The 27,593-nt window shown below is 41.6% G+C and overlaps 1 protein-coding gene across 2 annotated transcripts; it reads right to left on the reverse strand.

Annotated features, from left to right (window-relative positions):
* Positions 1–3,683: 3,683 nt before the first annotated feature.
* On the reverse strand, positions 3,684–15,129 carry LOC142908927 (speckle-type POZ protein-like). 2 transcript variants are annotated; one of them, XM_076059596.1, is made up of 8 exons: positions 15,020–15,129; positions 14,334–14,455; positions 14,009–14,160; positions 10,663–10,790; positions 9,701–9,878; positions 8,239–8,294; positions 7,689–7,811; positions 3,684–6,665 (listed from the first exon to the last, which is right to left on the reverse strand). In XM_076059596.1, the coding sequence occupies exons 1-8, from the start codon at positions 15,095–15,097 to the stop codon at positions 6,510–6,512; spliced, it is 993 nt and encodes a 330-aa protein (XP_075915711.1). In that variant the 5' UTR covers positions 15,098–15,129; the 3' UTR covers positions 3,684–6,509. The 2 variants fall into 2 exon arrangements, with proteins under 2 accessions (XP_075915711.1, XP_075915712.1); XM_076059597.1 differs by lacking the exon at positions 15,020–15,129 and adding an exon at positions 14,881–14,981.
* Between the last annotated feature and the right edge of the window lie 12,464 nt (positions 15,130–27,593).

The raw sequence follows: 27,593 nt of genomic DNA on the forward strand, positions 1-27,593 counted from the left end.
AGGCTAATGACACTAATTACACCATAACTAGCTACATAACCACCAGGCTAACTACACTAATTACACCGTAACTAGCTACGTGACCACCAGGCTAACTACACTAACTACACCGTAACTAGCTACGTAACCACCAGGCTAACTACGCTAATTACACCGTAACTAGCTACGTGACCGCCAGGCTAACTACACTAATTACACCGTAACTAGCTACGTGACCACCAGGCTAACTACACTAATTACACCGTAACTAGCTACGTCACCACCAGGCTAACTACACTAATTACACCGTAACTAGCTCCGTAACCAACAGGCTAACTACACAAATTACACCGTAACTAGCTACGTAAGCACCAGGCTAACTACACTAATTACACCCTAACTAGCTACGTCACCACCAGGCTAACTACACTAATTACACCGTAACTAGCTACGTCACCACCAGGCTAACTACACTAATTACACCGTAACTAGCTCCGTAACCACCAGGCTAACTACACGAATTACACCGTAACAAGCTACGTAACCACCAGGCTAACTACACTAATTACACCGTAACCAGCTACGTAACCCCCAGGCTAACTACACTAATTACACCATAACTAGCTATGTCACCACCAGGCTAACTACACTAATTACACCGTAACTAGCTACGTAACCACCAGGCTAACTACACTAATTTCACCGTAACTAGCTACGTCACCACCAGGCTAACTACACTAATTACACCGTAACTAGCTACGTAACCACCAGGCTAACTACACTAATTACACCGTAACTAGCTACGCAACCACCAGGCTAACTACACTAATTACACCGTAACTAGCTACGTAACCACCAGGCTAACTACACTAATTACACCGTAACTAGCTACGTAACCACCAGGCTAACTACACTAATTACACCGTAACTAGCTACGTGACCACCAGGCTAACTACACTAACTACACTGGGAGTAGCTACAACGGACAGGACCCCAGCTTGGGTCCAAGTCCACGTGTTGGTGACTCTTCACGGACGTCGAATGTAGATCTTCAGGATGACAACAGCAACTCTGGGGAACCCAGCTTATATCCTCCGTGGCCGTGGCTGGCCCCACCCTTGGCCACGACCACCTTCTAGAATCCTCGAGCAGGATCTCGCCCCGACACGTGACCACCCCTAGCCCCCCCACTTGGGGACCCTGTGTAGACTTTACCAGTCACGTGTTCTCCGGGGTCAACCCGAGTGCCATGGCCTAAAGTAACCCGATTCCATGGCTGACACTCTCACACCCCATCCTGTAGGGGTCGGCAATGCACACCTGAGCGTGGTGTCACTCAGCGCTATGACTCAGCGCTCACAGAACCCCTCTCGGGCCAGCACAACACCCGCATACAAGTGGTGTCCACGATGTGAGTACATCGCACACCGTGCCCCTCTAGTGCCGGCATTACACAGCGACGTCTGCGACGTCAGTACATCTGCATTCCTCTTTCCATCCCAGAGTAACTCTCAGCATGCACCGCTCCACGCTTTTTTCCTAAATACTTTTCAGCTTTTGTTCCATGTTCTTGTTTGATAATTCTTATTTATCACCGGTGCTATGGTATAAGCCATGGTCCTTGTGTATTCTGTGCAACGGCATGGACCATAAATAGCTCGGCACACACCCGGCTTGTTGATGTCCAATTGAACGATGCAATGCGGTGGCACTGGAACCTTAAAGCAGGATCCAAAATCCTGGCTTCTCGAGTTGCCACGCATCACTTCCCCATCCATTTGCCTCAATACTGCAACTGTCCGGGAAGCACAGCAAATCGTGGAAAAACGAACGTCTCCCCATCCATTCGGATCTCAATACAGTCCCTCGCCAGCACTCGAGTCGCGCAAGCCTTTTTGGACCCACGCGCTTAACCTTCAACAATGTAACTTCAAACGTGATATTCTTGGGTCTTTCGGTAAAGTCACGTAGATAGGTTCAAAGAAAATAATAAAAATAACAAAAAAACTGCAACGTTTCTACCACAACACAAGCAATCGTCATCAGGAGAGCAATCTTATTATCTGAGATCAGGGCTAGGCCAGCCCTGAACAAGATCCGTCGACTCGATCAAGTCACTCACATTTCTGAAGAGATGCCGCGACACTAAGGTAATACCGATCGCCTTCACACTGACATCTGCTGTTGTCACTTCTCCCAATGGTAAACGGATCTTGTTCAGGGCTGGCCTAGCCCTGATATCAGGGATAATAAGATTGCTCTCCTGATGACGATTGCTTGTGCTGTGATCGAAACGTCATAGTTTTTTTGTTATTTTCTTTGAACCTATCTACGTGACTTTACCGAAAGACCCAAGAATGTGAATTCCTGCAGTCACGAAAGCTTTAAGTCAACATTCAAACGTGATTCTTGGAAATCCGAATGAAGTCCACAAGACACAAACACCTCATGAAAGACCCGATGTAAAAGGTACCTGGCTTCGATCTTCCGTAAAGCTTACGGGCTACCCTAAACAACATCCGGTCGATGCACAAAAAAGGAAAACAGAAAAAACTCTCCAGTGTGCGACTGGGCTCACCCAGAACCATGGAACATATAACAATTCAATGCCCGATTCACAAACATAATGGAGGCATTACAGTGATACAATCTGCTACAGCTGACGCAGTCATCCGGCTCTACCACCTCAAAGAAACATTATTGTAGTTGCTACACGTCTGCACATACGAATAAGAGGTTTGTGAAACTTGAATCGATGTGGTCATGCTATATAAAGCTGCTGCACTGGCTGAAATTGTCAGTTTGTATTTATGCATGTTGTTGTTGCAACGCGTTTTCTCAGTGGTCCGTGAACAGTACACGTCGTGTTGAGTGACCAGAACGACACGTACTGCCCCTTCGAGCTTAGTTGTTCCCCTAACTGATAAATGGAGGCTAATGAAAACACTGTTCGTACAGACGTGTCTAATGCCAGACAAGACATTGATTTATGGCACCAATTACCGCAAATGCGAGCTGTTACCTGAGCAAAATGTAACCAAGCAAAAAGTACATTTAAAATGAATAAATCCAACACTCAGTTCAGCAGAAAATACTGAACGTATGACCACCAAAAATAGAATGCGACTTCTAGATTTGAAGCTTTCGTGACTGCAAGGATGAAATTGTCAGTTTGTATTTATGCATGTTGTTGTTGCAACGCAACAACATGCATAGTGGTATTCCAAACTCCCAGGGAGGTGTATTATCATCTTGTGCTAATTCCAAACTTTGTCAGTGGTGCGTTTCATGCTAATTTCCTTTGTCAGAGCGTTTGCTGTTTGCCCCCTCACAGCTTAAAGGGAGGCGACCAGCGCTTGGCTTTCTTCACTCCAACGCTGCCCGCTGGACAGGTTGGTCCCTTCACCTGATGAAGGCCGCTTGTGTTGTGGCCGAAACGTCGTGATTTTTGTTGTTTTAATTTTTTTACCTACGTGACTTTACCGAATAGAACCAAAGAGTAAGAATGCCACTTATAATTATACACATTAAACAGGATGTAATTGAATGGAGTGGTGGCACTAGGAAACTGACGAAACAACCAGTTCAATTACCAGCCACAGTTAACATCAGTGGGTGAAGAATGACCGACATGGTGTGGTGAGGCCTTCGTTTAAGCAGTGGGTTGACAAAACGCTGTAAATGATGAACAGTGAACACATTACAATTCTCCAGTGAACTGTTTATCAACACATGGTAAACATGCCTATAAAAGTGGCAAGGCTCCAAAATACAACTTGTTAAAATGTTGTTGTTGGGTGTCAATTGAAATTTGACAAATCCACATATCTGTAACATTCCCAGAGTAAAGAACATGACAACTTAAACTGGACATATTTCCAGGTACATTCATGTTTTTTCAACTTTTAAATACACAGCAAAATAGATTCAAAGCTTTCGTGACTGCAGGAATGACTCTTTGGTTCTTTCGGGTAAAGTGTAGTAATTTCTTTCGACGAGACTTTACCGAAAATAAAAAGTGTAACACTGCAAAATGTCATGAATGAAAATATTAACATCAAAAACAATTTTAATGAAAAAAATGTGGAATAAGTGGTGCAGAGCTAAAAGCAGCTTTTTTTCTTATATCCAAATACTGATTTCTAGAAGAGATCAGATAACGGTAATATATTTACCACATGAAAAGGGTTTATATTGCCATTTATAATGCAAATCAATTTAGAAAACACGTAATATACAAGAATGGTTCATTTTGCAATTCCAATCATCTGCTGACAATTCATTGTAAAAGGGCCTTACAAAACATTTATATTACATCCAAAACAGTATTATCTGTAATGGAAAAAGATAAAAAGGTCAAACATTGGGGCACTATACCGCATTTCTAGCTTCAAGTTTATATTTTTGTATTACAATTGTAGCAAAACATTTTAATTTAACCAATTAACATATTTTCATCTCTGAATATGCAAAAAAACTCGTGGGAAGAACCCAAAACTGTCTTGCATGCAATCACACTTTTTCAAAACACACACTTTTTACAAAGACCATATTATTATTTCTGCAATTATATATATTTTTTGGCAGTTACAGTATATCCATTTTCCAATAAACATTTACATTTGGCGCAAAGTGTTTTCAATTTCGGAAGTCATACAAGGCAACAATTTGAAGAGTACATTATCGGTAACTGCCTGATACATTTCAGGGGTCAATTAGTCCACCGCACTCACACTCACTTATGACAGCATAGACTTGCTGCAGATTAGAACCCCAATCAGATTTCAATGCTTTAACTCTCACCATGACAACAAATAACTTCCCCGAATCACCTAATCAGTTTTTAATTGAATAGGTAGAGTGCAATGTACCATATACATCTTTAGCATCAAATATATATAAGGACGAAACTAAAATATTAAACAAATAACAAAATAGACTGCTTACAACACTGGCTATCCTTAATTTTGCATGTATTATCCAACTTGTTTTGTACGTTTAACACGTAAAAAAAAACTCCAACATTCTCGTCGTTTGCATTTGTTCATATCCCAACACATTGCATTAGATTGTAATATTCTTCAAATCGACTCAAATCCATGACACTGCTCATTTGTTGTACTTTCATATTATATCCTGCAGCTTTGAATATTATTTAAATCTGTGCTTCCAAATCTATGTGTGTAATCCTTCAAAGCTTATGCAATTTTATGTACAATTTAATTTTAAGTGAGAGGTTACGTAAAACAGCGCTGATGCAAAAATTATGGTCCTTCCAATCACGTAAAACTCTGGGTTGACATGATGCTACGAGTTGGTAATAGATGAAATTCATAATAAAAACAAATCATTACAACATAATACGAAACAAAACTTAGAAAACAGCACATCTTGTTTCCGTGAATACAAACTACTAAATTGATGGACATAAGATTTACTTTTGTTGTAAGTCAAAAACCTTTGGGTCATACATGAAAGCCCATACGAGCAAAAAAGTGAAATGTTATCAACTGCGTAACATGGCCAAATTGATGCTGTGCCTTGCCTTTTCTTACACCGAGCACTCCATCCATGCTTTGTTATACGCAGGATACACGACTGCAATATTATCTTTGTCAGTCTTCAAACTCGCGCAATCATAGTACTCCTGTTCTAGTCAATGCATAAGCTGTCTGTGCAATGAAAAATCAATCTGAAAAGTTTACCTCTTGAATTAAGGCCTTATATGGCTTGGCACATTCTTATCTTTCAGAACTGGTTGTTCCCTATACCACTATCTGTAACCTTGAGTACACAGACACTGGACGAATACTCATCCTTCACGTTAAGGTAGACATTGCAGGGTTTTAGACCATTGTTTTTGCTTAACTAAACAATTGAACCAAATTGTCCTGCCACCTAGGGACAATCACATCGAACGTTTTATTTTACACTCTCTCAATTGGGATATGTCGTGGTGTTTATTAGGTTGTAGTTTTCCACTTTTTCTACATATATACTTGTTTATAGAGTTGTAGATGTATAGATGTAACACTATATTACATGGTAAAGTGAATTTGGCCACCTTTTTGTGAAAGTAAACATATTTGCTTAAATTAACATTATTTTCAAAGCAGAGGAAAGTTGGTAGTCTGATGCAAAGTCTTCACGGTTGTTTGCATGGAGGCCACAGGTAAATAACCGCACCGTGCAGCCAAAGTTTTCCTGGTCATAGATGTTCTTTGCCTGCCACCGTTAAGTCTGTTTGAGACGCTTGCATGGAGGTCCCAGCTGTGGAGACTGGGCCGTGGCCAAGGCACGGAAAGCATCCGCAACCAGGTGAGGGCGAGACAGAACCATGGACTTCCAGCCCACCGTCTCCATTACGTCCATCGCATGACTGCAAGTACAAGTCAGGTTTAAGCGAGCTCCTAATAAGCAGTGTCTATAAGGATTGGGGCAAACGGTTAGTCTCCATTAAAAGGGACTGTAATGCAAATTGCCAGGTAACATCATCAATGTTACGCAGCTCAGTGACAGTCACACTCTCACTAGACTTGCCTGTTTATTATGAAGTCAATGGCCCGGGCCTTCAACTGCTCTGCACTGTGCAAATCGGCCAAGATCAAAGTCTCTACAACATTTTCCACCGACAAGTTTGTGCATAGTGCCTCCTCGCACATCACCTTCAACCTCTCTAATGCATACTTGAGAAAAGTAAAAACAAAGTGCAATTTCAGTATTAAGAACACTATTTTCTCTACCTATTTCGCTTGTATAACATTCCCTCACCCCATGAACTACTTTATAAACGCAGTATATAGCAGTCAAATGTTTGAGAATTTTCTTAAAACATGGCATCAACCTTTCAGCATATTTATGTTTTAAGTCATGTATTTATTGATCTCTACTATAATTAGGGGTCCTTGTCCTAAACTTTATTATATTGGTTACAAAGTCATGCAAATTACAAAGGAGGTGAGATGTTGTTTTCCAAGAGCTTAAAGAGTTTGGTTGTTAAGCTGATAAACAATGCAACTGCAAGCCACCATATTTCAACTCTAGCATAATATTAAACTTTAATGAACAAAGCTTGAACATGCGACTTTATACGATTTGTATTCTTATTTCATTACAATCGCTTTAGGAACTATTGAATATGATGTTCCAGAAGGGAGAGTAATGACTCTTAACTGATTATCTGGCAGATCTTCAGGAACAGCAGGATATCCGTTTCCTTAATAAAAGTATATTTGTTCCAATTTATTTCTATACAGCCATGCCATATCAAACAATCTTTTAAAACACTTCCCTTTATTTTATTACTAATTGTATCAATTGTTAATGTGATTAACAAAAAACCCTCAATACAAGAACACACAGCCAAATGGTTGCACTTAGGATAAAAATGCTGCATGTGAATGCACTTCAATGCACACGTACTAGCCTCTAGCATGGACTAATACCAGTTTGACATTCAATTCAATTGTGAAATTGCATGACAATTTATATTTTTTGTTGAAAATTCAATCATCTCCCAGGACATCAATTCCAAAACCTGAAAGCACTAATGTGAACGTCTACATCATATACATTTGCTATTCATATTATTTGTGACACGGGCTTTAGAAAATACCTAAATGCTGTTTTAATTTCACTTGCGACCTACAACTGCATACCGATACATCACAAGGTGGTGCGATCTCATGTTAATATTTTAAGCGTGTAACCTTGTCAGCAGCGGCCAGCAGCTCATCAGCCATCTTCTCCAGGTTTGGAGCCCTTCCCGTATAGACAAAACTCATCATTTCCTTGAACACGTCAGGCTCCATATCATTAATCTCCACTCGATTCTGCAAGGTAGCAACACAATATATTCAAATTAACTTCGGCATATATTGGGAGACGAAAATATAGCATTAAATTAAATAAACATCCTTTATATCTACACAACACATGTAAAGTGGCTCCATTCAAGTTGTATTCAACTTGCCGATGACTATTTATTGCGCGTAATAAATCCATTCTTGACACACATGCAATGGCCTTCTGTGAAATGTTGTATAAAAAATAGCTATAAAATACAATCTAACATTCCCTCGGAATGAATACTTTTTGATAATAAACGTGCAATGCGCCAAAAGAGTTACTAGGGTAATAGTTCAACATTTGACAGCACTCTCAAGAGATACTTATCAACCGATCCATTGTGACAAATGCACCTTGGAAATGTATGATCACAGTATTAATGTGCTGTATTAAGATTGCATTTAAAGATACCTTTTTGCTCTCTTCCATTTCATGTTCAAACATAGCATTAAAAACAAGTGACCGACCTGAAAAAGGTAAAGCAACTGTTAACAAATAGAGTAAAACCTTGGATTGCGAGAATAATTTGTTCCGGAAACGTGTTTGTAATCCAAAGCACTCGTATATCAAAGCACTCGTATATCAGTTGTGATCACGTGACGCTCGGCAGACAAAGCGTATACGTACTACTCGTATTGCAAAACCTCACTCGTTTATCAAATTAATATTTATTAAAAAAATTTGCTCGTCTTGCAAAACACTTGCAGACCAAGTTACTCGCAATTCAAGGTTTTACTGTACAGTGAATTGGAAAAACACCAGAATGTGGTACAGACACATTTAGATGTTATATCTAGAGATCAAATAATCTAGATACAAAAGAGGTAAAATCCAGATCCATATTTTATTTCATATGGCATATCCATTACAGATTTGTCAAACATGGACGCAAATAAATGTCCAAATTAGAGGCTCAAAACCTACACCATAACTGCATTGTGAAAAATGAATTCCTGCACAACGATATAGTGAAGTAAATAAAAACGGAATAAAAACTTTAGCAACAGGCTAATTAAATATGTTCATCTCTCACACAATACAATATTACATTTATATATGTAGTGACATCGCGAATGTCACTGTGTAATGCCGGCTATAGAGAGGCACGGCGTGCGATGTATTAACATCGCGGGCACCACGTGGATGTGGGTGCAGTACCGGCCCGAGAGGGGCATGGTGAGCGCTGTCTGACAGTGCTGAGTGGCACCACGCTCTGCGTGGGGTGCCGACCCCTACAGGATAGGGTGTGAGAGTGCTGGCCATGGGAATGGGGTTACCAAGGGCCATGGCACTTGACCACGAAGGACACGTGACCGGTAAAGTGTACACAGGGCCCCCAGGTGGGGGCTAGGGGTGGTCACGTGTCAGGGCCGGGAACCCGCTAGAGGATTCCAGAAGGTGGTCGTGGCCAAGGGCGGAGCCACCCCCGCCACAGAGGATAAAAGCCGGGTCCCTGAGAGGGACCGGCTGCTGTTGTTCATCCTGAAGAATCTACGTCCTACAAGAGTCACCAACACGTGGACCCGGACCCCGGCCAGGGTCCGGTCCGTCGTAGCTAATTCCCGTGTAATTAGTGTAGATAGCCTGGTGGTCCACCACCATAGGTTGTTCATGTGTTACGGGGTAGTACCCCGTGTGTCGGTTGAAGAAGTGCGTCTGTGACTCAGTTGAATTCATTACACATATTTACTGATGTATCCTTTAACAAAAAGCATTACAAATTGACGTAAGCATTTGCCAGTGTAAGTTAATAAAATTCAGTGTAAAACAGGAAATGGCTGTAGTTGATTACCCCAAACTAATTACAGTATCATTAATTATATGGTTCTATTGTACACTAAACGACGCATGTGTTGCTTGTTGTGGCACAGACCTGCCAATACGGCCTTGTGTGCTTTAAACTCCTGGCCACCAACACGAAGCAGGCAGTCAGTGAAGCGGGAATTGTCCCAGATCTCCCCGAAGTCAACTGCCAGCTGGCAATCTGGCACTATCAATGTACTCATGCTGGATTGACCAGAAATGTTCACGGAATCCTGCACCACACTAACCTGCATAGACATCAACCAGCTTTGAGAAGGCATTTGATGATTTTTTTTTACAAATCCTCACTTAACTACACATTTTGCATGAAGATGTAGGCTTTGGTTCAATCAAGCAAGCAAATCTGCACAGACATCCTATATCAGAACAAGTGTTGTGAATAATGCCAAAATAGAGGTCCGTGAAATGTTTTTCATATTAATCAATTTTCATTCTATATTTTTGTCAAGTTATTTTACACTGTATAAACAGTTTCAACAGGTAGTGAGGCCCCTAATTATGGGTTCTGCACAACAACAGAGGAAGTGAACAGCCCTTCTTGATGTGCTTCCTTTCATTATCAAAAATGCTTGTATTTTGTAAAGTATTTTAAAGGTAAAAAATATAAATCTGGCTGATTAAAAGGACCCCCCTAAGGACAAGAAACATTTACATCAAACTGGCTGATGTCCGAGAATAGGAAAAGGAATTCATGTGGCGACATTTAAACAAAACACTTTATGTAATACCTGACATTCTAGTTTATAAAAATGTCAAGGTTTAAATATAAACACTATCCAGAGGGAGAAAACCTAAAAAAAATTACGCTTGATTATTTAATTGTTGTGCTATGTTAACTCTAGCACCAGTGGAGGAAAAACGTGCTTGTAAAACTCATGTTAACAATTTCCTTGTATGGAACAGGGAAAGTAATTATTACAATCTTCAATTAAGTAGAATATTGACTCCAACTGTGCAATTGTAATGACTAAAATAGAAAATTACACATTAGCTGCAGCATGTCATACTTACTTCACCAAATAGTGTCAGTTTGTTATCTGGAAGCAAGCTATTAGATTCATCAAGCAAAAAATCTCTTCGAATGAATTTTTTAAATCCCCAGTCTTTTCCTTGGAAAAAGCGGTATGCTCGCGGGCTCTCTGTAAAAAAATAGATTTCAAACAATACTCACCAGTTCTTACAATAAACGGTGGTAATTTCATGTAATGGGAAACATTTTTTTTATTCTATTTTCAAAGTGTAAAGACAGCAATGTATTCTAAAGCCCTGCACCACGGTGGCAGTCAACTACCTCGCCTGGTATATAGGTCATGGGTTCGATCTCAACCCTGATGCCTGTATATTTGGAATCTGCATGTTCTCCTTGTGGTTGCATGTATTTTTATCCAGATCTTCCGGTTTTTTCCTCCATATTTATAAAAATCCAGAGTATTTGGCTGCTATACATTTCCACACAATAAGCCATCTCGTTAAGCTATCGTTTGTGGCCGGGGCACTTCTGAAAAAGAGCTATGTACAGTGAGGGAAAAAAGTATTTGATTCCCTGCTGATTTTGTACGTTTGCCCACTGACAAAGAAATGATCAGTCTATCATTTTAATGGTAGGTTTATTTGAACAGTGAGAGACAGAAAAACAACAAAATTCAGAAAAACGCATGTTAAAAATGTTATAAATTGATTTGCATTTTAATGAGGGAAATAAGTATTTGACCCCTCTGCAAAACATGACCTAGTACTTGGTGGCAAAACCCTTGTTGGCAATCACAGAGGTCAGACGTTTCTTGTAGTTGGCCACCTGGTTTGCACACATCTCAGGAGGGATTTTGTCCCACTCCTCTTTGCAGATCTTCTCCAAGTCATTAAGGTTTCGAGGCTGATGTTTGGCAACTCGAACCTTCAGCTCCCTCCACATATTTTCTATGGGATTAAGGTCTGGAGACTGGCTAGGCCACTCCAGGACCTTAATGTGCTTTTTCTTGAGCCACTCCTTTGTTGCCTTGGCCGTGTGTTTTAGGTTATTGTCATGCTGGGATACCCATACAGGACCCATTTTCAATGCCCTGGCTGAGGGAAGGAGGTTCTCACCCAAGATTTGACGGTACATGGCCCCGTCCATTTTCCCTTTGATGCGGTGAAGTTGTCCCGTCCCCTTAGCAGGAAAACACCCCCAAAGCATAATGTTTACACCTCCATGTTTGACAGTGGGGATGGTGTTCTTGGGGTCATAGGCAGCATTCCTCCTCCTCCAAACACGGCGAGTTGAGTTGATGCCAAAGAGGTCCATTTTGGTCTCATCTGACCACAACACTTTCACCCAGTTGTCCTCTGAATCACTCAGATGTTCATTGGCAAGCTTCAGACAGGCATGTATATGTACTTTGTTTTGCAGGGGGACCTTGCGGGCGCTGCAGGATTTCAGTCCTTCACGGCGTAGTGTGTTACCAATTGTTTTCTTGGTGACTATGGTCCCAGCTGCCTTGAGATCATTGACAAGATCCTCCCGTGTAGTTCTGGGCTGATTCCTCACCGTTCTCATGATCATTGCAACCCCACGAGGTGAGATCTTGCATGGGGCCCCAAACCGAGGGAGATTGACAGTTCTTTTGTGTTTCTTCCATTTGCGAATAATCGCACCAACTGTTGTCACCTTCTCACCAAGCTGCTTGGCAATGGTCTTGTAGCCCATTCCAGCCTTGTGTAGGTCTACAATCTTGTCCCTGACATCCTTGGAGAGCTCTTTGGTCTTGGCCATGGTGGAGAGTTTGGAATCTGATTGATTGCTTCTGTGGAAAGGTGTCTGTTATACAGGTAAGCTGAGATTAGGAGCACTCCCTTTAAGAGTGTGCTCCTAATCTCAGCTCGTTACCTGTATAAACGACACCTGGGAGCCAGAAATCTTTCTGATTGAGAGGGAGTCAAATACTTATTTCCCTCATTAAAATGACAATCAATTTATACAATTTTTGACATGCGTTTTTCTGGATTTTGTTGTAGTTATTCTGTCTCTCACTGTTGAAATAAACCTACCATTAAAATTATAGACTGATCATTTCTTTGTTAGTGGGCAAACGTACAAAATCAGCAGGGCATCAAATACTTTTTTCCCACACTGTAGTTCAGTGGGCCTTGCCTGGTAAAATAAAAATAGTTCAGTTTAGCTTTTAACTTCAAGGTAGATGAAAATCAGACCTGGATTTAAGTGTATGAAGATATAGTTCATATGGATTAGTTGAATGTGTTTGTGTATTAATAATGCTTGTCTTTGTAAACATGGTTGTGTGACGTGAGTTACATGTTAACATTACCAAAGACAACACCAAAGCAAATAATAAGAAAAAAACATGAAAGTTTAAAACAAAAAGATAGATTTAGACTCTCAGAAACATGTTAATAGCCTTAGCAAAGCACAGTAAATGTATGGATGTCATCACTTAAAATAGTTATCGCACATTGAAAGAGTATCCTGAAAGTAATAAGGCAATTATAAAACAAACAATATGAACCACTAAAGCAAGGTAAAGGAGAAGTGTGAAATGGGATGAAAATGCCAACCTTTGTAAAACCACCAGAAATGAATAAAAAAATGGATGAGAATACAAACAAAAATAATGAAGTTGTAATAAACAGTGAGTGCAAGCAGAAAAATAAAGCCGTCACTTGATAAATTACAATGGAATAACACATGGTGAAGATTGTAAAACTAGGAAAAGAAATGTCCGTGAATGACAATGTCCAGGTACACTAAGCAAAATAAAATAATTATTGGAGGGTCAATATCATGGAAAACACAAAAAATATGCATAATGGCAACTTCTGAAGGTGGAACAGGATCAAGAGCACTTTTGGAATATTAATTTGATAATGAAAAGTTGCAATGTGCTACAGGATGAAAGATTCCAATCTAGTGCATATTACCTACTATGAAACACTGATTACAAATAGAAACACTGACAAATGGAACAAAACCAAAAAGTACACAAAGCGTGGAGAGAAGTATGTTGAGAATTACAGTGAGAAACTGAAAGAGGAACACGTTGGTCAAATCAAAACGGCAAATTAGAGACAACATATTGACTGTTGTAAATATAGATTGGGCTTGGACAGGACACATCGCTAAATGGGATGGTTGATGGATGAGACTAGTGGTCGAATAGGAAGAAAAGTAGAGTACATGCCCAAGACGATGTCAAACGTAGACAAGGAGATATTAGATCAGCTCATGTGAAGGATGAGGGATGGTGTTCGTAAGGTTTATACAATGTTTCAAGCAGTCGATAAATAATGGCTGATTATGATATAATCCTGTTACCAAATACACATATGACGTGAATTGATACTTAAATACAAGTAGTTTCACCCATAGCCTTGGTTTCCTCTCCCTTGGCATTAAGAATAGAAACCTTGAACCTGGCGTAGACTTCACTCTTGGGACAGCTGACCAATAACAAGTACAACGATAGGTAATCTTTACTCTCTTCGTCAAGACCCTTGGGGTGTATGCGTAGGCACCTGATTGAACATATAAACAAGACATATTAGGTGTGTATGTACGCGCAGACTACATTGCTAAAACAATATAGTATGAACTAAAACATGCACTATACAAAATTGTTCTAGTAAAGCACCTCCGTGAGCATTGTGATTTTTTTTTAATGTCATAAAATAGCCAGAATTTACTGTACCATTTCAATGTATCATTGGTGCCTGCTGAAAATGTAGAACTCTTGAGAACTTGGCCCATTTCTTCACGACAGAAGCTGAAATTGTTGATGGTCCACATATAAGAGAACTTTACAACCTTAACCTGAAATACACGAGCACATAACAGCTATAAAGCTCATTCATTACCATAAATACATGACCATTGACAAACCCTCAAGTATTTCACCCACACATCTGAATATTGTGCTCAAAAACACAAACTGCCTATAAGGAAAGAAACATTACTGTACATGAAAGGGTCTTATTAGTGTTCTGGGATTACCTTCCATGTTCATTACTGCACAGCGTTAACACAACAAGTCTCAACATGTCATAGATTAGAGTGTGCAATAAAAGGCCTTTTTATTTTTTTTATTTGATAAAAACTGCTGCCCCTTTTGTAAAAATACACTACCAGTCAAAATCAGAGACAATTATCTAGTATAATGTTGTTAGTGCAATTCTATGAACTTTGCAATCTGATGTACAAAAATAGCCTGTACAATGATAATCCATAATTGCACTTACACATAATTATGAAACCATTTTGGATGGCTTTGCGATGAACAAAAAACGTGTAAAAGTTAAATGCATTAGCCATGCGCATACTTTGACCGGCACAAGATGGAGACCCGTTGAATGTGATTGGCCACAGGGGAACAAGTACCTGTGTGTAGCACCAGCTTTCTGCGATGGGCGCATTGGACATTTCAGACGGAGGTGGGGGGCTCGGGGCCCTGGACATGTTTGCTTCGAATGCGAGGGAAGTGACATCATCAGGTGACATTAAGAGGGAAGTGACATCATGAGGTGACATTAAGCAGGAAGTGACATCATCAGGCGACATTAAGAAGGAAGTGACATCAGGTGATATTTAGACGGAAGTGACATCATCAGGTGACATTGAGAGGGGAAGTGACATCAATAGGCATCAATAAGAGGGAAGTGACATCATCAGGCGACATTAAGCGGGAAGTGACATCATCAGGCGATATTAAGAGGGAAGTGACATCATCAGGCGATATTAACAGGGAAGTGACATCATTAGGCGACATTAAGAGGTAAGTGACATCATCAGGCGACATTAAGAGGGAAGTGACATCATCAGTCAACATTAAGAGGGAAGTGACATCATTAGGCGACATTAAGAGGGAAGTGACATCATCAGGCGATATTAACATGTAAGTGACATCATCAGGCGATATTAACACGTAAGTGACTACGAGATTACGAGTTAAATGTTCTTGCTGTGGTTTTCACACCTGACGATGATTGCTTGTGTTGCGGTCGAAACGTCGTAAGAATTTTATTGTTTTATATATTTTTTTATTATTTTATTGTTTCCCTTCTACGTGGTGACTTTACCGAAAGAACAAAGAATATGAATCGCCGCAGTCACGAAAGATTTAAATAATTAAATAAAATTGCAAGAGATTGATTATTCGTGCAAAAGAGCGTCGCGTAACCGATCACTCAGGAGTGGGACCTGCGTCTTTAGTGGCACCCCGACGTGAAACGAGCACACGGCACCAACTGTCCCCACTTCCTGAAACGGAACGGGGTTTTACAATCGATGCACGTGCAACTAGTCTCAATGATTGTTGCGCACAGGAGTGCTTCAGGAGAGCATCAGCGAGGTTTTACTGTTCCTCCTCCACTGGAGGGGCGCAGGCTACAGCACAGCGGTTTACCACCAGGCACTCCGTAGTTTGGGTTGTGTGGACACAACATCGCAGGGCTGTGAGACTTCTTGAAGGAGGAGATGTGGCACATCAGCCTGTTGATGTTTTGATTTAAAGTTTTCCTTACTGCAGTAATTCATATTCTTAGCTCTTTCGGTAAAGTCACGTTGAAGGGAAACAATAAAATATATCTTGATCTAAAGCTTTCGTGACTGCAGTAATTCATATTCTTAGTTTTTTCGGTAAAGTCACGTTGAAGAGAAACAACAAAATAACAAAATATATATAAAACAATAAAAAATTCTCACGACGTTTCGACCATAACTCAAACGGTCATCATCAGGTGTGTTGGTTTGCATAAATTTATTTTTAAACGGCACATTTATTTATAAATTATGATGACCGTTTGAGTTATGGTCGAAACGTCGTGAGATTTTTTTTATTGTTTTATATATATTTTGTTATTTTGTTGTTTCTCTTCAACGTGACTTTACCGAAAAAACTAAGAATAATAAAATATATATTGTGTTATATATATATTTTATTGTTTTATTGTTTCCCTTCAACGTGACTTTACCGAAAGAGCTAAGAATATGAATTACTGCAGTCACGAAAGCTTTAAATCAAGAGTCCATCTATGTTCTGAAAAGAGGAGGGGGGAGACGAAAAATTAATTTATGCTGTCTGAAAGCCACCGTAAGCGTGAACAATCAATTAAGACCTGAAATGGTTTATCAAATCCTTCCAATGATTGCTAAGCCAGAGTCCATTTTCTCGGTTGAAAGTGTCTCTGTGTTTGTATATGTGGATAGCCTCATGAACAAATCTCTCATGGTAGCCAGATGGATTGCAAAGAACCTCTGTCTTGGAGAAGTCAATGTCATGTGAGCCTACTGAATTATAACAGTGATCTGCCATGGCCGAGGTGTTGGTCCTACCGTGTTTAAGGTCTGCTTTGTGTTCACGAATGCGGTCCGAGACATGGCGTTTGGTTTCTCCAATGTAACTACTACCACAGAGGCAACTTAGTTTGTAGACACCAGGGTACTGTATGTCGTGATAGCGAACTAATGCGTATAATGCTCCCACATTCATAATGAACTTAGGTGGGTGACCACTATTGATTCCCATGTCACAGGGCTATACCTAATACATGAAAACTTGAAATGAAACTTGAATAACAGACTGTTGAGGAAATTGCTGTTGGCGAGTAACAGCGTCTATGAAGGCTGGCACAGCACACGAGCAGTGGGTGGCCAACAGCAGGCCGGGCCACCAGAGACCCACAGAGACCCACAGGGAAACATAGATTCTGACAGAGACACACAGAGACCCACAGAGACTCAGAGAGACCGACAGAGACACACAGAGACCCAGAGACACCCACAGAGACACACTGAGATACACAGAGACCAATAGACACAGAGACTCATAGAGACCCACAGGGACACACAGAGACCCGTACAGACCCGTAGAGACTCATAGAGACCCATATAGACCCAGAGTGACTGAGACTCGTAGACACCCATAGAGGCTCAGGGACTCACAGAGACCCATAGAGACACCATCACCACCACCATCACAACCATGATCATCACCACCATCACAACCACCACCACGATCACACTGCACCAGGTACTCATTTAAAGCCATACCGACCCATGGAAAGCGGTTTAAATATTCGGCACCATTATTGGTCGTGAGTGGGGAGGAATTGAACTCTGTTCACTGGATTCGCAACACAGCATTGCAAGCCACCACACTGCCGCTCCCCATTAGGACGACGCACACGGCATTGACAACCTTGATGCTTCCGGTTGCTTGCGATGAAGTGACCGGTTGGCTCAGCCTGTCAAGAGCACCGAGCTGTACCGCTGAGACCATGGGTTTGAAATTCAGGCAACTTGCTTGTGATTTTAAACCAGGTTTCTCAAGCGTATTGCATTTGGCTAAATTCCAGCTGAGAATGAAAATATCAGTTTCACTCTCGTACGTGAAACATTTTTCTTGGTGGCAGGGCGTGTGGGGAGGTGCTGCTCATGACTGTTTGGGGGGGGGGGTGGTGGTGACACGTGGCCCCCCAATGATCTGATCAAAATCCCTCATTTCGATCGGATCATTGGGGTTTACAGTGAGGGAAAAAAAGTATTTGATCCCCTGCTGATTTTGTACGTTTGCCCACTGACAAAGAAATATAATTTTAAGAAATATAATTTTAAGAAATATAATTTTAATGGTAGGTTTATTTGAACAGTGAGAGATAGAATAACAACAACAAAATCCAGAAAAATGCATGTCAAAAATGCTATAAATTGATTTGCATTTTAATGAGGGAAATAAGTATTTGACTCCCTCTCAATCAGAAAGATTTCTGGCTCCCAGGTGTCTTTTATACAGGTAACGAGCTGAGATTAGGAGCACACTCTTAGAGGGAGTGCTCCTAATCTCAGCTCGTTACCTGTATAAAAGACACCTGTCCACAGAAGCAATCAATCAATCAGATCCCAAACTCTCCACCAGTCAACGCCCTACCTGGTTGATTGACGTTGAGAGACCACGCCCACACACGTGATCGTCTAACGTGGTCGATTCCCACGTCTACACAGTAGGAATCGATTAATGAAGGTTCATTTTAGACCACTGTTGATTCCCATGTTATCCCAATGCAAATCGATTTTATTAGCCTAAGCCACAAATAAATCGGTTCCCATGTTGTCCCAATTGAAATCGACTCATACATCCGTAATTCTATTATAATCGATTCATAATGTTATCCCATTAGGAATCGGCGCGAGAATAGTTAATCGAAATTTGAATCGATTTTCTCTGCAGGTGACTTGGCGCAGCAGCCACGGTAAGCCGAGCCGATCGATACATCATCGGGTGCCAGGTTGTGGTGGACGTGGGGAGCGGTGGTGCAGTGGTTAGCGCACTGTGTGTGTGTGGGGAGCGGTGGTGCAGTGGTTAGCGCACTGTGTGTGTGTGGGGAGCGGCGGTGCAGTGGTTAGCGCACTGTGTGAGTGTGTGTTGAGTTTATGTGTGCGTTGGGGTGGTAGCTGTGAACACAGTGGGTACTGTGTGGTTAGTAGTGACAAGTACATTATTATACAGCAGTGCCTTAAACTTGTTATTAGATTCAAGTATAACGTTGCAATGACTATTGTTTGCTAAACATAACTTAACATTTTTAATGACTGAGTTGAGTTTATGCGTGCATTGGGGTGGTAGCTGTGAACACAGTGGGGACTGTCTGTGTACTCAGTAGTGAGTAGTACATTATTATACAGCAGTGCATCTCATACACACACATCTCATACACACACACGCATCTCATACACACACGCATCTCATACACACACACACATCTCATACACACACACATCTCATACACACCCACGCATCTCATACACACACATGCATCTCATACACACACACGCATCTCATATACACATGCATCTCATATACACACACATCTCACACACACACATCTCATACACACACACATCTCATACACACACACTCGCATGCATCTCATACACACAAAGACAAAGACCCCCGTATAGCCTTAACAGACTCGGGGCAATCGCTGGGAGCCAACACCTATGAAGGCCGGCCCAGCACACGATGGGGTGGGTGGCCAAACACCACGCCCGGCCGCATTTGTCTCCCAAGTGGCGATGTTCACACCCTGCACCAAGTACTCATTTAAGGCTGAGTTGACTTCAAAGACGGAAACAGGAATACTTCTTCACAATTATGGCAAATCGCCTGATGAAGCTGGTTGTAATAATCAGTGAAACGTCATACTCTAATGGTAAATGTTCTGGGTTTACTATCCAATACACAACCAGTGTGCTGAAGCAGTAACTAATTGGCACGTTTTGTTTACGTGACAAACCTTACTAATTGGCTGTGTCAGGTGGTGGCGGGTTTAACGACACATTTATATTTACGCAATCTAACCCAAAAAAGGTCCCTTTATTATGGATGATATTGGTCGCAAAAGCCTACTAGGTTTAAAACTGAGTCGACCCAGGGGAAGCCCAGGACTGGTTCAGATCATCGTCGCTGGTGTTGGCCGTGAGTGGGAATCACTCAGGTCGCCAGGTTCGTAGTGCAGCACGATCACCGCTGCACTACCGCTTCCCATATACACACACACACATGCATCTCATACACACAACAAAGACAAATATTTCGATTTAAAGCTTTCGTGACTGCAATGATTCATCTTCTTTGGTTCTTTCGGTAAAGTCACGTAGAATAAGAATAAAATAATAAATTGATAAAATAAAATAACACAATAATATTCTCACGACGTTTCGGCCACAACACAAGCGGCCTTCATCAGGTGAAGGGACGAGACTGTCTGGTAGGACAGCGCTGGAGTGAAAGAGCCACGTTCAGATCACGGCCTTTAAGCCTCAACTTTAGCACCACGGATAGCTACGGGCCCCGTTCAGACGGACGAGTTCGTCCATGGTCGGAACAGAGGAGGGGGAGAGAGACAGCTGCGAGGCCCTAGTATACTCCATGTTGTAAAACCATACCATTAACCGTGGTGTGAGAGGTATTAAGAGGCAATGCTGGCGAAAGAGCTGCGGTCTGAAGGTCATCGTAAAAATACAATTAATTAAGAACAGAAATGATTTAAAACATCTTTCCAGTGGTTACTAAGCCAGAATCCATCTTCTCGGTTGAAATTGTCTCTGTGCTTGTATATGTGAATGGCCTCATGAACGAATCTCTCATGGTAGCCGGTTGGTTTGCAAAGAACCTCCGTCTTGGAGAAGTCAATGTCATGTGAGCCCACTGAATTATAACAGTGATCTGCCACGGCAGAGGAGTTCGTCCTACCGTGTTTCAAGTCTGCTTTATGTTCGCGGATGCGGTCCGAGATATGTCTTTTGGTTTCTCCAATGTAGCTACTACCACAGAGGCACTTTAGTTTGTAAACGCCCGGGTACTGTATGTCTGGAACAGCATCTTTTACAGATGGAACTAAATCACGGATTTTATGTACTGTGTTGAATCGGACCTGGATCTTGTGTTTATTCAGGATTTTGGAGATCTTTTTTAGTGACCCCTGCAATGTAGGGTAAGGTGATGGTTTTGAGTGGCTCCACAAGAGGATCCTTCTTCATGACTGGAGTGATGGCTTTGCGGATTGTGTAGCCGGAGTAGCCATTAGCCCTGAGAGCCTGGTGTACGTGCTTGAGTTCACTGATAATGTGTTCCTGGTCGGAAATGCATTGGGCTCTATGGCATAGAGTCTTGATGAGGGAGTTCTTCTGGGATGGATGGTGGTGGGAATCCGGTTTCAAGTAAGCATCTGTATGGGTAGCTTTCCTGTAGACAGAGTGGCTCATTGAACCATCATGTCTCCTTTTAATTAAGACATCCAAAAAGGGTAGTTTGCCATCTTTTTCGACCTCCATGGTAAATCTGATGGCTGGGTGTATGGAATTGATGTGGTCGCAGAATTGGTCTAGAGCAGGCTGGCCATGTGGCCAGATGACAAAGGTGTCATCAACGTACCTCTTCCATAAGGTCGGGCGTAGAGTGGCAGTCTGGATGGCGTCAGAAATGGAACTGTTACTGCGATTAATTACGACTTTGTTGACGTCTATCTTTTCGGTGTGTGGATCCGATTTTTTGCTGGAGAGGTGATTGAATTTGGAAATCAAATTGTCCCTACATTTGTTCGACATAGTGGCAGCCGAAGAGGTAGTCATATTGTCTACATGTTCTCAATCCGATGTAGACATTGTTGCTGTCAATTTTAAGTGTGATTTGTAGAGTGTCTTGTCTAACTGATCGAGTTCGGTGCGTGTAAGTCTGATTTTTTCCGAGATAAGAGCGAAGCTAGTTCTAGCTAGAATTCGTTTTGCATTGAGAGAAGTTGCAACAGCAGAGGTTAGTGTAAATGCGGTTGGTATTACCTTAGAGTCGCGGCATCTCTTCAGAAAGGTGAGAGACTCGATTAGTTGAGCCTTCTTATCCCGGAGTCTTTTGAATGATCTTAAGGATGTGTGGAATCCCTCCCCGTAGAGGCGGTTAAATTTCGATTTAAAGCTTTCGTGACTGCAATGATTCATCTTCTTTGGTTCTTTCGGTAAAGTCACGTAGAATGAGAATAAAATAATAAATTGATAAAATAAAATAACACAATAATAATTTCAGATGGTCTGAAATCCGTTTTAGCTAAAGGTCTAAAGTTTGCTGTCACACCGAGACACTTACCGGTTAATGATATCATTGCCCATGTCGACGTTGCACTCAAGGGCTTGAGTCACATCTCTGCAGCGTAGCAAGATCTGAAATCGCTGCAACCCTCAAAAACGCTAAGTTGCCACCCAGCAACATCAGCAAAGACGAACGTTTTGAATTATCTCAATTAAAAAAGAGGGATGATATTGTCGTCCTCTCAGCCGACAAAGGCAATGCCACTGTCATCATGGACAAAACAGAATATAACAACAAAATTCAAGAACTACTCGACGATGGCAGCTATACAAAAATAAAAAGAGATCCCACCAACAGCCTGGTCACCAAAACGAACAAAATCATCTCTGATTCAACAGCATTAATTGATGAGATCAAACAGTTCTCGTTGAAACCCTCTGCTGCCAGACCACCAAGATTATATGGCCTTCCAAAGATACACAAAGAAGATACACCCCTTCGTCCCATCGTCTCTACTATCAACTCCCCCACCTACAAACTGGCACGTTTTCATGCTGATATACTGCGACCTTTCACTGGAAAAACCACCTCTGCGGTACTAAATTCTACTCACCTGGTATCGACAATCAAAGGCATTTCCCTGTCCCCAAACGACCTGCTTGTCAGTTTTGATGTGGTGTCCTTGTTCACCAAAGTCCCGGTACCTGACACCATCGCTATCATTGAAGACCTGGTTCATCAAGGACTGCATACTGATGTACCCCCCCTGGTGAGACATTGCTTAACCAACACATACTTCACCTGGAATGGAACTTTCTACAAACAAACTGAGGGCACCCCAATGGGCTCCCTCCTATCTCCGGTTGTAGCCAACGTATTCATGGAAAAATTTGAAACTGACGCCATCCAGACTGCCACTCTACGCCCGACCTTATGGAAGAGGTACGTTGATGACACCTTTGTCATCTGGCCACATGGCCAGCCTGCTCTAGACCAATTCCGCGACCACATCAATTCCATACACCCAGCCATCAGATTTACCATGGAGGTCGAAAAAGATGGCAAACTACCCTTTTTGGATGTCTTAATTAAAAGGAGACATGATGGTTCAATGAGCCACTCTGTCTACAGGAAAGCTACCCATACAGATGCTTACTTGAAACCGGATTCCCACCACCATCCATCCCAGAAGAACTCCCTCATCAAGACTCTATGCCATAGAGCCCAATGCATTTCCGACCAGGAACACATTATCAGTGAACTCAAGCACGTACACCAGGCTCTCAGGGCTAATGGCTACTCCGGCTACACAATCCGCAAAGCCATCACTCCAGTCATGAAGAAGGATCCTCTTGTGGAGCCACTCAAAACCATCACCTTACCCTACATTGCAGGGGTCACTAAAAAAGATCTCCAAAATCCTGAATAAACACAAGATCCAGGTCCGATTCAACACAGTACATAAAATCCGTGATTTAGTTCCATCTGTAAAAGATGCTGTTCCAGACATACAGTACCCGGGCGTTTACAAACTAAAGTGCCTCTGTGGTAGTAGCTACATTGGAGAAACCAAAAGACATATCTCGGACCGCATCCGCGAACATAAAGCAGACTTGAAACACGGTAGGACGAACTCCTCTGCCGTGGCAGATCACTGTTATAATTCAGTGGGCTCACATGACATTGACTTCTCCAAGACGGAGGTTCTTTGCAAACCAACCGGCTACCATGAGAGATTCGTTCATGAGGCCATTCACATATACAAGCACAGAGACAATTTCAACCAAGAAGATGGATTCTGGCTTAGTAACCACTGGAAAGATGTTTTAAATCATTTCTGTTCTTAATTAATTGTATTTTTACGATGACCTTCAGACCGCAGCTCTTTCGCCAGCATTGCCTCTTAATACCTCTCACACCACGGTTAATGGTATGGTTTTACAACATGGAGTATACTAGGGCCTCGCAGCTGTCTCTCTCCCCCTCCTCTGTTCCGTCCATGGACGAACTCGTCCGTCTGAACGGGGCCCGTAGCTATCCGTGGTGCTAAAGTTGAGGGTAAGAATCCACCCATTTTTTCGCCATATAGCATTGTGATATATAACGACTTATTGTTGGTAGCTTAGCTGATTGGAGAATATAGAGTTTATTGATAACATTAAGGTAATTTTTATTTTAGTTGTTTATTGGTTCACTATATAGTACTGTGAATAGCTCAGATGTGTAGGCCTTGACTTCAACATAGTCATTTCTGTGACCAGTCACTAGCTAATCACTCAGTTATTTCAATGCTAAATTCGCCTAGTTATTTCAATGCTAAATTCTCCTGTTTGATTTGTACTAAGTGCCTCGGTGAATGTGTATGGTCTGACTTTAACGTAGCTATTTCTGTGAGCAGTTACAAGCTAATCACTCAGCTATTTCAATGCTAAATTCTATGCTAATTCCATTGTCAAGGGGTGCCTCTGCGGATGTGTATGCTTTAACTTAGCTATTTCAATGCTAAATTCTATGCTAATTCCATTGTCAAGGGGTGCCTCTGCGGATGTGTATGCTTTAACTTTTAACATAACTATTTCTGTGACCAGTCACAAGCTAATCATTCAGCCATTTCAATGCTAAATTTTATGCTAATTCCTTTGTCAAGGCGCTTTGTTCCTCTCACACAGCTTAAAGGCCGTGATCTGAACGTGGCTCTTTCACTCCAGCGCTGTCCTACCAGACAGTCTCGTCCCTTCACCTGATGAAGGCCGCTTGTGTTGTGGCCGAAACGTCGTGAGAATATTATTGTGTTATTTTATTTTATTTTATCAATTTGTTATTTTATTCTCATTCTACGTGACTTTACCGAAAGAACCAAAGAAGACAATGTTTCTACTTGCTCTGATGTCCGTGATCTTTGTGTTTGATATAAATTTCACCCCCTTTTGCAACGTTAGCTGATTCGATGGCTTCGTTATGTTTTCTTCACCATCGTCTAAATTGTTGCTCTCGGCATATACGCGATGCCACCGCAAGATCAGTGACGCGCACGCCGCTGTCATACTTTTTTCTACGATCTCTTATTTCACGTCGACAGTGATCCTCGCCATTTTCTTCGCAGCTTGGCTTTCCTCACTAACCTTGAATGAATTGACAAAAAAAATTAACGTTAAAATGACAAAAAACACCACGTGGAAATTCACGGAGAGTTGTAGCAAAAGGGTTGCGCACTGAACGAGATCTACTGGACAGGCAGACTGAGGAGCGGCGCTTTGTTTAAGTCGTGAACGGGCTCTACTCTACGCGGTGACTCATCCCGACCCATACAAGTTGCAGCAAGCGCGTCGTACCCCAAGCAAGACGTATCCCAAGACATTTTTTCTCTCGTCAAATACACGACGTGGACCAAATTCAACGTATTCCAAAGCGGTCGTCCACTGTAAATGCGTTTTGGTGAGGAGAGTGCGATGTTGCTGTGATGTAACAGTCGATAACGCTGGTGTTGTTGACGAGGTACAAGAACCAATGGTCGCCGCCTCAGAGCTGAATGTGAACGTCCATTTCAATGCTATAAAATACTGTGAATTATTAAGGTCTAAAATATGAAGCGCGGTGGAAGGATGGTGTCTGATCGACTTATTGCAGGTTAGAGATGTTAACTTATTTGTATTGTATAATGTCATTGTAGTGGTGTGTGCATTGTCTTAATCAATAATCTAATGGTGTGAAATGCATTGTGTTTTAATACGCAACATACATAGGGTTCACGGCGGGAGGAGAAGGGGACGGTGGTGGTGTACCAGCTACACCAGCGGCAGCAAGAACGCGCCGGCCACGCCATGTTGCCGCGGTGTCTAGCGGTGCTCCTTCTGGCCTCCGTCGCGGTCCGAGGTAACAACCACCGTGAACACCGACCAGTCCAGTTCGCTTATTGGTTAGAGCCCTGTGAGCCATGCGGCTCTTGAATCGGGTTGCAACCGCAACGAAACAATAACACGAACAAGAAACCGCAGCGGCAGCATCCAGCAAGCGTCACCGTGACGGTAATCGTCATTGACGCCGTTGTTCGGCATCGTCTTGTCTAGCGTCGTCATCGTCGTCGTCATCCGTAGACGCGTCAGCACCGCCATCGTATAATCCGTAGTTGTGGCAGCAGGTTTCCGACATCGCTGTTATCAGCAGAGTTCATCATTTGGAGAGGCTAATAGGGTGGCTGGAATCGCCAGTGTTCTGTGCATTGAACAAATAAACAGCCCAGGGCCTGCGCTTGAGCAATGGCGAGCTACAGGAGAATGCCACACGTATCGGAGCATTCATAGCTCGGGGTGAGCAGCTCTATCATGGGATACCTTTTCACCAGTATCAAAGTATTAAATATAAGAATAGATTTGACCCTTTTGACCAAGAAAACAGATGTTATTATATTTTGATTTAAAGCTTTCGGGACTGCAGGGATTCATATTCTTGGTTCTTTCGGTAAAGTCACCATGTAGAAGGGAAACAATAAAATAATAACAATATAAAACAATAAAATTCCCTTCTATGTGACTTTACCGAAATGACCAAGAAAACATGTTATTATGTTCAAATACCAAATAGATAACTTTGTCAAGGAATCAATTACTGCATCAGCTACACGTACTTGTGGTGAACATGCAAACAGACATGGTCTGATAAAAAAATATATATATAGTGCATTGTACTCTTTGGTTTTTTCGGTAAAGTCACGTAGGTAAAAAAAAAATCTAGAATCTAAATGATAACAGCTGAATTAAACAACTAAATTAAATGATTTAATTTAGTTGTTTTCATTTCTTTTATTGATTTTTTTTTACCCACGTGACTTTCCCAAAAAAACCAAAGAGTATGAATCCTTGCAGTCACGAAATCTTCAAATCTAGAAATAGCGCATTGTCTTTGTACTGTTGTTGGCGTTCCCTGGTCTGACAATGGTGAGGCTAGGCCATTAAGAACAAGGCTGTCTCTGGTGTAGACTAATCGGTTTCTCAAAGACAATGCATATAACATTATAGTCACGTTACTTTTTTTATTTAAAGCTTTCGTGACTGCAGGGATTCATATTCTTGCTTCTTTCGGTAAAGTCACCACGTAGAAGGGAAACAATAAAATAATAATATATATATAAAACAATAAAATTATCACGATGTTTAGACTGCAACACAAGCAATCATCATCAGGTGTGAAAAACCACGGCAAACAATGTATTTATTATTTTATTGTTTCCCTTCTACTTGACTTTACCGAAAGAACCAAGAATATAGTTACATTATTATTATTAAAGCACTGCATATATTATCAGAGGTTGTTTGCATGGTCACCACACGTACCGTATGTGTGGTCATTTTCAGACTTGGTTCCCTGCAAAAGGTG

Source organism: Petromyzon marinus, unplaced genomic scaffold (genome assembly GCF_048934315.1).
Source record: "Petromyzon marinus isolate PM22_M1 ecotype Great Lakes invasive population unplaced genomic scaffold, UKy_Petmar_22M1.pri1.0 PM_G_Scaffold_11, whole genome shotgun sequence".
Lineage (NCBI taxonomy): Eukaryota > Metazoa > Chordata > Hyperoartia > Petromyzontiformes > Petromyzontidae > Petromyzon > Petromyzon marinus.